This window comes from Chrysoperla carnea, chromosome 4, assembly GCF_905475395.1.
Source record: "Chrysoperla carnea chromosome 4, inChrCarn1.1, whole genome shotgun sequence".
In the NCBI taxonomy this organism is placed as follows: Eukaryota; Metazoa; Arthropoda; class Insecta; order Neuroptera; family Chrysopidae; genus Chrysoperla; species Chrysoperla carnea.
In genome coordinates this window covers 45,774,555-45,792,845 of record NC_058340.1, presented here as the reverse complement: position 1 = coordinate 45,792,845, position 18,291 = coordinate 45,774,555, and the positions used below count along the sequence as shown (strand labels likewise).

At 28.8% G+C, this 18,291-nt stretch overlaps 1 protein-coding gene across 1 annotated transcript in view; it reads right to left on the bottom strand.

Moving 5' to 3' along the window:
- LOC123298741 (nephrin-like) overlaps positions 1 to 18,291 on the bottom strand; it is a 51,131-nt gene that overhangs the window by 4,277 nt on the left and 28,563 nt on the right. The window contains exon 3 of the mRNA XM_044880835.1: positions 4,730 to 4,860. Within this exon, the coding sequence (XP_044736770.1) occupies positions 4,730 to 4,860 (131 nt within the window). The remainder of the gene's footprint in view (positions 1 to 4,729; positions 4,861 to 18,291) is intronic.

The window sequence follows — 18,291 nt, the reverse complement described above, 5'->3', positions numbered from 1 at the left end:
AAAGTAATATAAATGAAAATGCAAATTATATAAATTAAATATTATACAATCATGATTCAAAATTGAAAAATTCTGGAGTATGCTTGCTTTTTAACTCAACCATACTAGTTATATTTATTTTGAAGTTTTTTGTACTAGATCTAACTTATTGTGTGCAAAAAACACGGTGTTTTGCATGCTGTTTACCCGAGAATTGGTAATTTAACAGTGTTATGTATTCAAATATTTCCATAAACTTGTAAAAATTTTGAGTAAAGACCAAACTAATGAAAAATTAAAAATACAAATTTGGTCATGAAAATTCGTGTATGGGTATAAAAAATTATTCTAAACAACTTTTTCTAGTAGCTTTTTTTCGATATCTCTAAGCATCTCTGGCGCTAGGCAATATTTTAAGAATCGATTCTGTTTGTCAATTTGTAACAAAATTTAAAATCGATATTCCTATAAATAACGAAAATATGAGGGTGTCTTCATCTCAAATCCGACACACTGTATTTCAAATTCCGAGAAGGGTATTAATCCTCCGGGTTCAGATTTTCTTTCGGCGGTCTGTTATAGAATGACCAAAACCCTTCATCATTAAAATTCCTTAAAATAAAAAAGGAAAATCTTGAAATCACGTTTTAGCCCCATTTATCAGAAAAAATCGACTTGTTAGTCAAATCAGAGTAACAGGCAAATTAATAGTAAAACTCAGTGCTAATAAATTTATCTACAAATGGAAGTAAGACCGTTTATGTCAGGTATGCAATAAGAACAAGCTAGAAACAATGGTACACTGCCTCTTAGAATTATTACCAATTTACTCAATTTACTAAATTTACTACCCACACAGGTTACATTGCCTTGCTAAACATATTAAATTGCGCGACCCGTTTGAACAACAATTTGTTGAGTTATTAAATAAAGTCACAATGGCCAAGGGTGATAGTATATTTTTCTATACCAAGGATGCGTTAAAAATCAGAAGTTGCATTCTGGAAGAATGAAAAACATAAATACCTACGATACAATTTATATAATATATTTCATATTTTAAACAAGTGAAAACAAACAATTAACTGAGTTAATTATTGAAATACCATGTATAGACAGTGTTAATGACGCAATCATTTGTTTTTTGACGACACGTAAATAAAGAAAGATATCCACTTTTAGATAGCCACCACATTCATAATTGATATTCTTATATAATACATACTATAAATTTTGCACCTAATTTGCGCCCTCGTGGGTAAACAGTGATTTTTACAAAAAAATGTTTCAAACAAAAGTAGTTTATTTATTGATAAGGAACATTTTTTACATTTAAACTTTTGTTCTATCTCTAACGGTTTACAAAATGGGTCCGTAGGATCCAATCCATAGGTCAAGACCCAATTTACCTATGTTGCTCATTTACGAACTGGATCTCAATTACGCTATAAAAATTTCAGCTTGATATCTCTTTTCGTTTTTGAACTTAATATCGTGCTTACGGACAGACGGCAGAAAATCGTAAATGGACTAATTAGGTGATTCTATGAATACCTATACCAAATTTTTTTTCGTAGCATCAATATTTTCAAGCGTTAAAATCTTGGGACTAAACTTAATATACTATGTTATATATTTCATATATACATGGTATAAAAAGTGTGATATACAATATTTTTACTGTGATATAGAAAACCATTAACCGGTAATGAATAATATCATCAAACATACATTGATTAGTATAATGAATTATATTTTGGTAATTTTATGTGAAGCGAACTGGATTATATTTTAATAATTCTATCTATTCATTTTATCAAAGCATATTATAGGTTATGTAATTTTAGATTTAGTAATTGTAATTAGTGCAGCAGTAGTGCAATTTATAATTATATGTATTAATAAAAAAGAAATTTTGGAGCTTACGCTGAGTATAGCTTGTTAAGTTGGGGACAAATAACGGGGTAAAAACTTAAAAAATAATAACAGACGCACGGTCAAAGATCGAAAAATTTAACATTAAGGTATGTCGGATTTGGATGTTTCGGCATTCATTTCGTTAGAGCGTCGGTATGGTACTTAAATTGATTTATAAGAAATTAAAAATCAGCAATTTGCATAAATAATATGCATTTTAAATTAACCGTAAATATATTAAATTCAGAATTCGATTAATAGTGACGAAAATGATTCCAAACTTGTTACTCGCGTTTTGTGGTCGCTGAACACGAATATCATGACAGAATCATACACCAGGTACCTCGGAGATCAATCAGAGATATCGAGCATTATCAGGAGTAAGTTTAGAAAACTTGTTCGGCCCGTGTAAACAAATCATCTTAATTTTTAAGCCTGCCAGCCATTAATAAAACTTGGGACCGGCATTCCCAGCTACCACAGTTAAAAAGAATGAGTTCTGTTTCTGAACGAACTTACTAGATTACCTACTTCAAACTACGTTATATTGTGTATTGAAATTGAAATTGATACGATGTTTAAGATTTTGTATTGTTTATTACGCAATTTAACCCCCCCCTACTTATATAAATATATAATTGGATACCTCCCACATCTTAGTGTCTCTGTATTGGTGAATAATTTTTTTGTTTTCTTTATAAATAACGACAGCAAAATATTTTTGTAGTATTCACTACCCAATTAAATCAATTTACAATCAATTATTGTTTTATAATAGTCCCCTATATACTCTAAAGTGACACCTACTAATTTAATGAATTTCATAGATCTTTGAATTCATAAATCTTTCTATTTTTCTCATAGCCACATCTCCCGAATCAGGCCTCAGATCGAAATTTGATTAAGAGCTTTTCCATTTGTCTTGATAATCTTAATTTACTGGTATAATTTTCTGCTATCAATAGCAGAACACCCTGTATAAGATTGCTTTAGTTATTAGGCCAATAAACCCAGAAAACTAACTTGAATTTCATTTTCCCTTGTCTGATTTAGTACCAAATCAGAAAAATAAGTCCCTATGATTTGAACTTTTTGAGCTAGCTAAAAATACTGGCCTAATGTAATATTTTTACAGCGCCAAAAAGTTGATTTTTCCACGTTGGTTTTCCAAAACATAAATGAAAACTGAATTTACTCCACTGTTTGTTGTTGTGATTATAATTATATTGTGTTAAAATAATATGAGTTATAATTATTAAATATTAAAACTAATGATATATTAGTTCTAGTTGCAACTACAATGAATATGTAATCTGCTTTTAAAACACATCAAATACGAGCTTTTTGTTTATATTATTTTATATAACAAATGTATTCAATTATTTACATAAATAAAATGTTAATTATATATTTTATATACGTGAATGTACTTAAAATTTAATATTGTTATAGATGAATGTAATAGATTATTTTCATATATAAATGGAGCAAATTTATTTACACAATGGATTTATAACTAGGATTACATGCCTTGCAGTAGTTATTCTTGATCTGAATATTCTCTGAAGTGGCAAAGGATTAATTATTTCTTAAGCAGAAAACAACTGGCATATAAAAATATACTAAGGAACGTCAATATAACGCAATTTAAAAGATCGTACTTATGGTGCTACGTTCAGAAAATATCATATCTTCCTTCAAGGATATAGATGTCATCAAAATAAATAGATCGAATGGAAATTTTTTTCTCAAAAACTTGTGTTTTTATACCATGCAATAAATGTAATATATATCAAGGTATGCTAAGTTTAATCGCAAGTTTGTAACACTTAAAAATATTGATGCTACGAACATAATTTTCCTATAGGTATTTATAAAATCACTTCATTAGTCCATTTCCGGTTGCCCGTCTCTCGGTCTGTCGTCTGTCACCTGTCGTCTGTCAAAAACTCAAAAATGAAAAAAAATATCAAGCTGAAAATTTTATAGTGTGCTTAGGACGTAAAAAGTGAGGTCGACTTCGTAAATGAGCAACATAGGTCAATTGGGTCTTGTATGTAAAGTTATGTATGTGCCATATGTATGTATGTCTAATGTAACAGAGTATTCAACACTGTCTATACATGGTATTACAACAATTAACTCAATTGTCAATTGTTTGTTTTCACTTGTTTTCTTTAAATTCTACAGTTTTTAAGAAAATTAAAAAAACCAATAAAAACACGAAAAATTGTACATTGATGTAGATTTTTCAGAAAATATGAAAGATAAGAAAAAGTTAATACAGTTGACTCGCGGCAATCTGGCCTCTGTCTAATCCGGCACTACTTGTAATCCGACATAACTATAACCATAATTACAATGCAGATTTATTATAAATATGTACATGAATTCTTCGTGGCTGAAATTAGAAAATGATTGAAATCTAAAAACTTTGATATGTAATTTGTCGGATTACAAGATATTTTTTTTAAAAAGTTCCGGGCTATAGAGGGTTTGTGGCAGTATCTAAAGTCAGACAAATTCGATAATTCGACACCACCCTGTATATACAAGTTGATTGGAAATTTTACACCGGATAACTTTAGACTGACCTATAAAATGTATATTTTTCGAAAAAAATTGTGGTAAAACTTGGAAAATCGTTGATTTTTTCGAAATTATCTTTTGTATGAAATTTTTATTCTACAGGTAAAAAGCTAAAAGTTGGCATAGATGGCATTACTGCATCCAAAACTTCACTAAATCATATGAAATTTCATCTAATTTGACGGGAGTATAAAATATAAAATAATAATGTGTATGCATTTAAATAATATATGCATATACTTACATCATGAGACCATGACACGCGATGTATCCATGGATTTGCTGTTATATGACATTCAAAATACACATCAACACCTTCACGGATATTACTTGCATTTAATTTACTTCCCATTGTTAACGTCACTTGAGGTGGATCTAGAAATAAATTCATAATATATGTTATATGTTTATATGTGTGTGATTATACAATTGTTATGATAAATAATATAACAAATATGAAATACTGTAGTATTCTGCAGTATAAACTATAAACATTGTTATTAAATTTTTTTAAGCAAAAAATAAAACTTAATTTAACTTTGTGGAAAACAATTCATGTGAAGTTGAGTTGAAAGGCACTATAGTCATATTTTAATCTTGGCTTTATTATTTTATAGAATTTGTTTTCTATAAGAACTTCCATAATAAGTCTTATTTGTTGTGCACAGAATTAAGGGACAAATACGGAATTATTAATAAGTTCTATCTTTTTCTTATATTATTAATATAGGTGAGGTAAGGATATTTTATATCGGCTGTCCACGAAGAACACACTTAGACTATAGAGCCCCTTGTGATAGCAAACATGTGTTTTACCATCTTTTCCGCTGATAATTTCATTTATCATTATTTATTTTGAGAGACTGAGTGCATCTCCTTCATGCATATACCATGAACCAGCCTATCAAAAACATTAATTAAATTAATTTTTTAGGTGATAGCGGGAATCAAGCACGCTATCCTAGGCATACCGCGAATAGAAATAATGACGCTTTAACCAACTGAGCTACTATGGTTGACATTATTAGTAATACTTATAGTCCAATAAATTAAAATAATAAACTATTATTCAAACTAGAAGCCTGCAAATATACGGAGTTAAAAATTTTTAATTCTACTAAGAGGGTAGAAAAAATTTAAAAATTACCCCTAAAATCACTTTTTCGAAAATATCTAGAAAACATACGAAGATGTGCAAAAAGATATTTTATTTAAATAATGGTAAAAGGTATTTTTGAAAATGGGGATACTTTGGTAGGTAAAAATTTTGACCATGCAATTTTTGAGCAATAAACGGCTTCGAGGTATTGTAATTTTTAAGCTTTTTTCAAAAACAGCTCGCAGTGCAAAAGATGTTATCTCTTGGATAAAAGTTGACCTTGAAACTATAAAGAAATTTAATTTTCGAAACTATGGATTCTAATACTGTTTATAGATGGAAAATTGAAAATCAACCAATAATTTTAATAACCGCAGTATTTTAATATTTGCGTGAGGAGAAAAAGTCACTGAAAAACAATTTTTAAGGCTCAACCAATAAGGTGTCATGCAATGAAGAGCTTAAAATTAAAAATTTAATCCAAATAAAACTAATTGATGAAATTGTTATTCAATTACTCTATATTAGGGATAATAAAAAATCATGATTTTTGAATTTTGTATAAATATGATAAAAATTTTGATCCATCAAAACTATCATAATTCATTGTATCAGATATTTTGACTACGGGGTTTTTAATTAAAATAAAAACAAGCTGCTTTTAATAAATTAATCGATTGATTGATATAGGTATAGGATAGTCACTATCTAAGTGACAAAAGGTTGTCACTTAGATAGAGATTGAATTATGTGAAACTAGCTCTTCCGTTCAATATCATCAGGAAATATTTGCAATTCTAGAATACGAATACTATTACCTAGAACTTTCTATTCTAAATATTCCATTTCAACATGTACATTTCATACTATGAACGTACAGACACACTACGTACATTATCAATTGTCGACATTTTCTATGGATCTTCATGAACCTATTTATCTTCTATATTATTATAAAATGATCACGATTTTTTACAATGTGCGTGCCTCAATGAAAAATGGTTAAAGTTCATCAGGATGGGTTCATTTATTAATACGCTTTAAAGGTTCATGCGTATATTAAGTATGTAATGTTAACTTTGAACATTTTGACCCCCTTCAAAACGCCGGATTAACTCGAAATTTGGCATTCTTATCAAAGACTGATGACATTACAATAATTTAATAAGTTTATTTGATTATTCTGATCAGGATTTTCAAGATTAACGATTTTCATATAAATCATATCATATACATACATTTATTTGCGCTCCCACCATATTTTATACTGAATTTTTGATAAATAATTAATAGTCTAAAAAACTAAAAAACACAAAATAAATAATATGTAGTTTAAAAGACTAAAAAAACACGCTTTTGTAACTAAACTTAAAGGTAGAAAATAATTTCTTTAAATTCAAAAAAATCATTTTATCGTAAAAAAGCGTGGGCTGCTTTTTAAGAAAATTTAAAATGACTTGAAAAACCTAATATAAATTGAATTAATAATTATTTTGTTGGATTCGTTTAATTCGTTTTATCTTTGATTTGAGTTATTTATAATTTATGTCAGTAAAACAAGATTGTAGATCAAAGGCCTTCTTAAAGATAAAGGTGGAATAATGAGATGAAAGTTGATAAGTTGTAAGAGGGTAAGAAGTGAGAAATACTATGCGGTGTGTAAAGAATCAGAGGGTAATGTTTGCTTATTCTAGATATAGTATTCAATACAAATAATACGTAAACTTTTAAAAATTATTGTTTGGAACTGTCCAGTAAAGCAGGCGCGGGCAGCGGCTAGTATTTACATTCAATATATAGAAGAGACGCGAACGGATGGAATATTATACATACAGTATTGATTCTAATTTAGTTTCTATACATCTGGTGGAAGTCTATTGATATTCAAGATTTATCAACTTGATAATCTTGATTAAGAGAATTATAATTTAAATTTAAATGTCCATATATCCGCTCATCCTTCTTTTCAGAAAACGAATGATTTAATAGACGGGCAACTTTTAACAGAATTTTCATTTCGATCAATTTAAGTATGCTTTGAACAACGTTATACCAGGTTAAATTAAACTCAAAATATGATGCTTAAGCTAAAAAACGTTTTGTCAAATATGCTTCAATTGGGTGCTAGGCGATTTTGTTGATCTGTTTTTAACATATTTGAAAACGGATTACGTGATTTTATTAAAAATTTGATTTAGTGCGAGTGGACTTACTTGCATGATTAACTCGAAATAATCAATTTTGAAAGTATTGTCAACATAATGTCTAAATACTTTTTAGATCTTAGAATATCGTGATTGAGAGATTTGCTTGTCTTAGGGCAAGTATATTTAAGTACTAAGACTACAGATCATCCTACGTCAATCACAAGAACAGTACCTACTTCCATATCAAATTTTAGAAAAATGTATGCCTGGTTTTAAATTTAATAACATCACTTCGAAATTTTTTTAGTCCAAAACAAGCAGGTTTCTCCAGAAGTAAGTATAACTAAATCGGTGAATTCTTTGGTCATGTCTCATACAATTACTAACATCGTTTGAACCTTTTGTGTCATACATTGGTCCAAGCCTAGTTTTCGAATATTGTATCGGGTAAGTTGTAGTACCTAGAGTACTTGAGCTTTTGAACCTTGAATCATTCTGTATTGTCTCGAAGGATTGATATTTACTGGACAGCATTTGTATAGCATGGTTGGTTTATCAGAATGCAGGTAGGAATGATTGTCAATTTACAAGCTGTTTGTGCTTAAGTTGTTATACCATATTCCAGTTTACAATACCATAAGCAAATACTATTTTTTCATAGAAATATTTATAAAATAGCTTTCAGAAACATATAAATGCAATTTTTGATTCTAGATAAACCAATACCGATCCAATTCTGATTCTATCACCAAATTAACAGTCTCTACATGAACAGAACTTCCACCTTGATATATCAGTTTGCAGATTAAATTTAGGTCTTTAAATTGAAATATACTTTTAGTGAGTTAGTGGACAAAAGCTGGTTCATACGTAAATAATAAATTAATTACGCGTATATTTGGAACTAATGTGTAGGTTTATTTATACCAATAGATGATTACACCTACTATTTATTTGTTTATGGTTATTAGCTGGTCTTTTTGAATATTCATTGTGGTAATTTAGTAAATAAATTGATCATTTTTGGTTTTGAACGACTACCACCTACATCAATGAAGGTATTTGCAAAAATAATTGGTTAAATATACAATGTTTAGTTTTGATGTGAATTTAGCACAAACAAACAAATATACAAATAAATAAACACACTTTAATATCTGTAATTGATAATTGGGAGTTACAACCCCGCCAACTGGTGATAATAATTCGAACTAGTCAAAACAGGAAGTGGGTCTGTTATCGATAGTTCAAATTCAGACTACCAGATGGCTATACTTGTACTTACCATTTTTAAAGGTCAATAAAATTATTCAAATTCAAATCAGATAAACCCTGCCAGCTGGCGATAATAATTCGTACTGATTTAAAATAAAAGTGGGGCCCGTTTTCAGTAGTTCCAATTTAGACTACTATTTATCAATATTGGCATGGAAAACGTAACGTTACCTTGTTTTTTCAATTCTCTTTAATTAAGATTACTAGACAAGATATTTGTCAATATTTAGTTTACACTGTATGTATCATATTAAAAACATCAATTATAATCGAAGAGACCATGATGTAAATAAATATCGTATGCATGACTAAAAGTCAACAAAAACAAAAAGTAATAATAATAAAGTGGATAAACAAAGTAAAAAAAATTCAATGAGTTGAAAAAATTGCATTCGTGTCTAGAACTCGAATAGCCTAATTGGTAGGGCGCTTGACATGAATCCAAGAAGTCCGGGTCTGAGTTCTGGTTCGAGTGTATTTTTTTCAATTCTCTTTAATTAAATATGTTTTATTTATACGTAATATCTCTTTGTATTAATAAATAAGGTTCGATTCAACAATTTTAGCATACAAAATACTATATTTACGTTTGAAAAAAAATGGAATGGAAAATGGATATTATCAACGGAAAATCATAGCCGTATCTTATATTTTTAACAATAAAAATATAGAATCTAGTTAAAAAGTATAATGCATAAACTACGTGGTCGGGTTAGACGCAATCTTGTTATTATAACAAAACTAGTTAAAAAGTTAAAAAAACGAGGTTACGAGACACGTAAATAACTAGTTTTGTTGCCCACGTATTGTATAAGATCCAAGTTTGCAACTGAGTCGATGAGATTCATATGACAACAATAATATTAAAATAATTTCTGTTAAAAAATTTTTCAGGCATGATATATTTTCAACCACACACAAGTGAGATTATTTGTTGGAACTGTGACTGCTTTTTTTATATACAGGTATCTCAGATAAGTACAGTAGAAGAAAATCAGCAATTCTAAATCGAACTTCTATCAAAACGATAATCAAAGTTATTTTACAGTTTTTCGATTCGATATATCATTAACGAGATACCGCATCATTAATAATTGTTTTTAATCATTAAATATTAGTTAAATTGTTTATTTTTTAGAGTCCTAGAGAACCCTAAACTTGATTTGATACTCTTTGAAACGTATCAAAGAACACTCTCCATTAAATTACCTCTCAAACGATACAAAAACAGAATCAAATCGGTTCATCCGATTAGGCACTACGATGCCACAGGCAGACTGACACACATAGCGGTCAAAGTTATAACACCCCTTTTTGGGTTCGGGGGTTAAAAATACAAAGTAACTCAATGGTTTATCAAATTTGAAATTTATTACAAAGTCATGTGGGAAATTTCGAATCATGAGAACGGAAATTTTCTATCTATTTCGTTCGAAACCTATAAATTTTTCGATTTTTGGTCGCCTTTAGATATAATTCAAGTTTTGGATTTTTACGGGGCATTTATGATTGTATGTCTAAAGAAAATAAAATACTGGATTAAAGGAATATTTTTGTAAAGACAACAGTATTTTGCAGTATTTTGATATCAGCCTGGAATATAAAACGATAATGTAATAATGATGGGCAATTACCTTTTATAATTTAAATGTTTTATATTTAATCAGAAAATCTACAGGATAGCTACCTGGACGAATAAAACTATTTTATGAAAGTACCAAACAAAGTAAAACACGTTATTATTATTAATGTATGTTGTGATTGAGTGCAAGAAAATCAAATGTCAATACACTTACACCTTATCGTTTGGTTAGATTGAAGAGAATATTGTTTTGTTAGTTGAAATGTGTCAAACTCTGTTATAAATTGTACCTACGTTTAAGGTAAAAAAGGATATATATCCCTAAATGTTTATGGATACAATTCGAAATACAGTTTTGTTCAATAAATGCAAATCGGTCTGAATTGTAAAACAAACCATTGTTAGTACTATAACCTAGGGTAAGATGATGATCATAATCGCCTCCTGTAAAAACTTTAGTCACCTATAATGTTGGCCTGTGTAAAAGAAGCAAACGAATATTTAATTTATCGTGTAAGCTTTTTTTCTTAGTCTTAAGCTTGGATTTTAGATTCGATTGATAGTATTTTATTGCCATAGGTTCTTGAATTCATTTAAAATTATGCCTGCTGGAAATAACGTAGATGACTCGAAATAACGAAACAAATTTAAATGTACGATAAGAATGTTACCTCTCGGTAGGAATACACTATATGTATTAGGAATAAAACGAATATCAGGTAAGTGATGTGCGATTCGATAAAAAAATGGATTCTTGTATTGTTCTTGAATCGATTTATCGGGAATCGATTTATTAAAAATATTTTTTGAGGTGAAGTGATATTATTCTCACTGGACGGCCATAAAAGTGAAGTAGAAAATATAGTATGCAACAAATGAACGTTTAAAATTCCTAATAGGAGATCATTTTCTTTTATTACTTCAGGTGAAGAATTCTCACTGAACATGCATAAAAGTGAAGTTATATGTGGGAATCGCCATAGAGTTTACATATAAAACTTTTTTTTTGTTAAAAGAAGATGGGCAACCTTTAAATGCAATCTTTGATTGCTTATAACTTTTTCGTTTATTAATCAATTTTAATTTCACTTTCAAATTTTGTTATGGTATCAAATTTTTTATTTTTATGGATAATACGGCAAATTCGATATCAGGCAACTACCGTGTTAAATTAAATTATACATTTAAAATTCATAATGATGAAAACAAAATTATATACTACTTACATTGAGTGTCAAAACAAACTTTGAACACAATTACAGTTACAAAAATCATTCGTATAACTGCATAATTTGTGTAGAACTGCACGTTAGAAAAAGTCAACTTTGGTGTTTGGTGTTAATTATCTCAAACTATAAGTGGGCTAGGTATGAAATACTGAAGTGTTAATATTTCGCAATATTATTTTAAGTGTAATAATGTATTCATGTATCTAAGTAGATCATTTGTTTATGAACTCGATTGTCCAGTAAAATAACAAAGTTCATTTACTATATAGTTTGATAATTGATGATTGTCCCTCTAAATCCACTAAAACTATATAACGTAGGTTAGTATCAGTCCAGTACCCATCTATCTACCTATCTATATCTAAATTGTATTGTACCTATCTATCTATATATGTAGGGTATATCGATATAATACAAATTAACAATTAATACCTTGTTGCAAAATCTACAAATTTTAATTAAAAATTTGTGTATAAATGTATGGTTCAATCGTTTATTGGTATGAATGAGTTTTGAAGCATTTACATTAAATGGAATGTAATTATTATATTCAAATAATATCATCATCACAATGAGAATACGAGAATACTGATGGTGATGGTGATGGGATGATAATGATGATTTGGATGTAATATCGTTATTTAAATCGATATAGATATTGATATTGATATATAGGATGTTTATAAAAAGGTTATTAGAGCGATATACCACGAATAGTATGGCTCAAAATTATTTCATTACGCTATCTTTACTTCTTCGAAAATACGCAAAAAAATGAAAAAGAAAAGTATTTTTTGAGAGGGCTTTTGATCTAAGCTACACACTTGCAACTAATTTTTTTAAACATAAATTTTTCATTAAAAAAAATAACAACTTATGTTTCAAGTGGATTCGCACGCTGGATCCAAGCTACCAAAGACTTAAAATATTACAATAAAATAATAAAATTGAGTAGAAATACTCGAATGGATGCAAAATTAACACATAAAATGAGAAATATTCAGCAAGGAAATTTTTGGGTCTGTACAATTCTAATAAAATATTTTGGTATTGTTATGCTTTATCTTTATATGCATAAGTATACTAGTAAATTCAGTTATATACTCGAGAAGGATTGAAAAATTTGATGAGAAATTGTTTGTCATATAAAGACATTTACATACTACTATTTTCATACATTTGTTAATATTCAAAGGAAATATATTTCTTATATCCGTATTCTCTAGACGAAGTGTTGCTATGAGCCTTAGACGATTTTTTTTTGTTTTGTTATCTGTTATACAAACACTTTTTTATTAGGCGACTTACAAATTGCTTTGCAAATTTTATTATGGATAGATTTATTTATTTATAAGTATTTTATTGCAAGGATTTATACTCCTCAAAGATATGACTTCTCAGTTGAATTGATAATTATGAGAACATTGAAATTTAAATTATACTGGTTTCATTTTAAAAGAAATGAATTTTTGTTTTTATTTTTTTTATATATTATAAAATATCTATTCAACGGCGAAAATATTTTAGTTTGACCTATATAATTTAGAGTTTTATTTTTTATGTACTTCATCTAAGTACCACTTGTATTCCAAATCCTTATCCGAATCACACTATGAGTGATACTCGGGAGACATTTGATCTTTTATTATCAGATGCCGGTTTTCTATGGTTTTTCATTAGGTTTGCACGAAGTTAATGCCGGGATAGTTCCTAAAAAAGTCAGCCATAGCTGCATACCTTCCCCTTCCTTTCTTTTTCCCTATCCCTTTTTAATGACATGTTCTGTACAATATTGTATTGTTTAAAAAAATAATGAATAAATTGAATTTGAATCTGAATATCCTGACTTTCAGTTTTGTAACTTGTCTCATCCAATATTTTCTATCTCAAAAGTATATTCAATGGCTAACATACTTTAGAATCAGCCAATACATATACTTCTCAAGCCGAGAGAAAAACGCATATAAGATTTTTATATTCATAATACAATGGCCAAATTAAGTTGAGTCTTGAAATTCTTCGCCAAGAAAATAGTGGTTTACCAAGTTACAAAGTATTAGTTGGCTCTTAAAGGTGTTAATCATCAGAAAACGGTCCAAATACTATTAATGATAATAATTCTTTTAAGGTACACCCGATAAACGCGATGAGAACATTTGCTGTAGCTGTACGAGATGGTACATTGTAAGTACGTTAATAAATGTTTGAATATAATAAAATTTAATTAGTTTCATTTCCAATATTTGATGAGATTAGTTGTGTTTGGTATATTATTGGTTCAATATAAAGAAAGTATTATATAAAGATTATCAATGATAATTCTGGTATAATGCAAAACAACACATGGAGATACTTCCCAACTTGTTTTTTTAAAGATAAATCTTTAAGAATCGTACTTTTCCACGTTTTTGAAGATCTTTTTTATTTTCTTTTTTTGAAATTAAAGTTCATCCATCCCATATACTGTTTTATATATTCAGATGCTTTGGTCATAATTATGTAAAATACATTCATTGTAAAAGTTTATTAAAATGTTTATAAAATACATTCCTTAATTGTGAAAAGAAATAACTTTTATTAAAATTTTTAGTATTATATCTCAAGGTCTTCGATTTTTCAAAATAGAAAACAAACCCATTTCCAAGATGGCTTAAACGAGGAAACGGTAGAGTAGTAATAACTGATATGATTACTATCGCAGACAATACAAGAAAGAAATCTATACCATCATAGAAAAGTCTTGAACAGAGGCAACTTTTAAACAAGTCACCTGATAACATCGTCGACTTAAAGTATCGCAAACTGCAATGTTTGGATTATGATTTAACCACACATCATATGTAAGTGGATGGAATTAATTATCCATAGAAAACTGTTTTACACACAGTCAATATGAGTAAAATTTTACAGTCAATATGATTGATAACCTCCCTAGGGGAAAGTGTACTAGAAAGCAGATAAGTTTCGTATAGAATTATTTTCAACTGGTGCCATTAAAGAAAAGCTTTGGTGTCTTCGTTGCAAATGATGGAGAGAACTGTGGTAATTTTGGATCAGTAAAAATTTTTAGGTTTTGATGGTTTCTAATATTTTGCATATTCAACTACCAACTATGACATGACAGGTTAAAATTCAATGCATACAGTGTGAAATATTTCTTTTAGTGATGAAAACTTTGTATCTAATTTAGACTGCTATTTTGATTTTAAAATTGTACATTGTTTTTTTTTTTTTTTTGACTTGTTCAATACCGTTTGTTTCTGTTTATTATAATTATTAGTATTATTAATGGTAATTTGAGGAAGCTGCATATTCTTGAAACGATCGTGGTTTGTTTATATGAAAGATAGCATAGTTCTCTAAGCCACTATTTGTGAACATATAGTTAAGCGTAGGGTAAGTGCTTAGGGACCATTTATTAATTACGTAAGCATAATTTTGACGATTTTTGACCCCCCCCCCCATGTAAGTATACATAAGATTTCTCGAACCACCTCCCCCCTTCTTAACTCCCCCTCCGAATAATTAAACGTTGTTATAAAAGGATTAGTTACAATAAAACTGTCAGTTTCACGTAAATTAAGAGTTTTTATTCCTTAACACAGAGACTATAGTTCAGTTTAATATTTAACTTCAACTCATAAAATCTTTCGTAAAAATGGCCTTAGCCCCAATCCCCCTCACCACTCATAAGCACATGAATGGATTTTTTATAAACGCTCCCCCAAAATGCTTACGTAATTAATGAATGGCCCCTTACACACTACTCAAAGCTTTCATTAATCATGATACATGCACTATTGTTCATCTTAAATGCACCATTGTTCAAATTAAAACATTTCTGTACACTATATTTGAAAAAGATAGGTGTTTGCATTTAGTATTGTTTTGTAACAGTACACAGGAGGAATAACACGAACAATGAATGTTTTTTATTGAATTGTATACATTCAGAAAAACATAAAATACATTTTATCTAGCATATAAAAACCAATCCAAATTAGCCTAATCCATAGGCTGTACAAATTGAAAAAATAAAACACGACTCAAATACAACGGAAAATAATTTTTTCGTTGTTAGCTTCATAAACTGTGTGATAAAAATTAAACCACTTGGGTATTTATTATACAAACGTGACTACGCCGTATCATTTACATTCAAATACCGGGTAGTTTACTAAGACGGACTCTTGTAATACATAAAAGTAGAAAAATTTTCCTAAAATTTGTGCAACGATAAACTGAACCAAATTTCAAAAGATGAACAAAAGATTATTTCGCTTAAAAGTTTCACCCTGGGTGTACAAGTATCAAAATTATTGAATAATATTTATACAAAACTAAAGTAGCGTGGGTATAATTATTAATTTTCGGTCTCAAGTAACTCAAATATATTCTATGTTCTGTATGCACAATCTAAACTTGAAGCCATAACTAAAGTCTTCGTCTGGTTTTCCGTTTTTTTGTAGGCTTCCGTCATTGAAGCAAAAGTCATTATTGCCATGAACTTCGATATCAAAGAACAGTTTTTTGTAATCGAAGTGACTATAATATTAGTATTTCATCATATAATTTCGTAAATTTCTCTACTATTTTAAGTCAACACAAAAGTAAATCGGAATTTATTTTTAAAAGAGACCATTTTCAAATAACTGCGGTTTTTGTATATTGCATTTTTTCGGTTCACTCTGTACCTACCGTTCAAATCAAGAAAGTTGAGTATCTCTAAATAACGACGAGAATGCTGCGTTTACTCAATGTAAATATTAATCAAACTAACACATTCGAGTGGAATAGGTATGTGAAAAAAAAAAATATTCCTTCGTTTTCTATTGATCAAGTTTTTTGAATTATGCATATATATGCAATGACGATTATACAATAAAACCGAAACTAATACATATATGATAGATTCACAAGATTTTTACGAAGACATGTTACTGATTTATTTCTTTAATTCCGTCCGTGGTGGATTTAGGTTTGATGCTCCATTATGTCGGTTTTCCACTAAGCGGACAAACAGAAAGAAAACTCAACTCGAAATTTGGCATACTTATCAAAGACCGATGACATTACAATAATTAATTAAGTTTATTTGATTATCCTCATCAGGATTTTCAGTATTAACGATTTTCATATCTGAAATATATATATTTATTTGCGCTCCCACCATATTTATATTGAATTTTTGATAAATAAAGAATAGTCTAAAAAACTAAGAATCACAAAATAAATAAAAGTTTGAAAAAACTAAAATACATGTTTTTGTAATTAGCTGAACTAAAAAGTTGAAAATAATTTCATTCAAAATCATTATTTTATCGTAAAAAAGTCAAAAAAATTATTTTATCGTAAAAAGCATGGGATGTTTTTAAGATATTTTATAATGACTTTAATAAAATATTTTCTTTAATTTAGAACCCGGCGTGTTTTTACAATAAAATGATTTTTTTGAATGTAAAGAAAGTATTTTTTACTTTTTAGTTTAGCTAGAACTCCTTTTTAGAAAAGCGTGCTTTTAGTTTTTTTAAACTATTATTTTTGATAATAAAACTATCCTAATTCGTGAAAAAAAGTTACTAATGAATTTAAAATTCGATATTAAATCGAAGTCGACATGGGAATTCGATCGCGGACTTTGGATTTGGCGGAAACTTGTTAACATTATTAATTATTAAACAATAAAATATTTTTCCCTACAAAAATACTGCACCGAAGAGTTTTACTACCACCCCGGACATGCCGTTCTGTCGTTAGCCAAAAGCTAGATGCTTTTTCTGGACGAACTGAAATGATTAGTTTTGAACTAACACCTACCTATAAACCAACTTTATAATATTGATGGTTTGTAAAAGGTATATGTGTTTATAAGACATATTGACATAAAATATCGATGTGACATTAGTGGCAGTGACAGAACATCAATACACAAAACATATGGCCGGGTATACAAATGCTATCTAGTAACTCTAATGTAAGTTTATTTTCAGTAGGTGTAACATTATTGTGCTAATTTACAATATAAGACAGAAAGGGTACTTTGTAAAATTATTAATAAATACTTGAAATCAATCTGGTCTTATAAATCCAAAATATGAATGGGTCGCCAATATGCTTTCTGTAACTTGATGTCTAAGTCGATATCTAGAAGGGACTGACAGACTCACTGGGAAAGTGCACAGCTGAAATCGTTGGGTCTAAAAATATGAAATTTTGTACACTTGTTCCTTAAATAACTTAAGTGTGCATTAAGAAGCGATTTTTGAAAATCCCCTAAAGGGTTGATAGTTTGTATGCAACTTGATAAATTTTGAATTAAGAAATAATAATAAATTATCTCATGGTTCAAAACAAAAGTTTAATTAATCACTTTTTTATTTCATTCTTTAAGAGCTATGGGAGTAAAGTTATGTTCCAAGAGGATATGAGTAAAGTTGATGTTTAGGGGGAGAGATAATCGAGGACAAGCGGTTT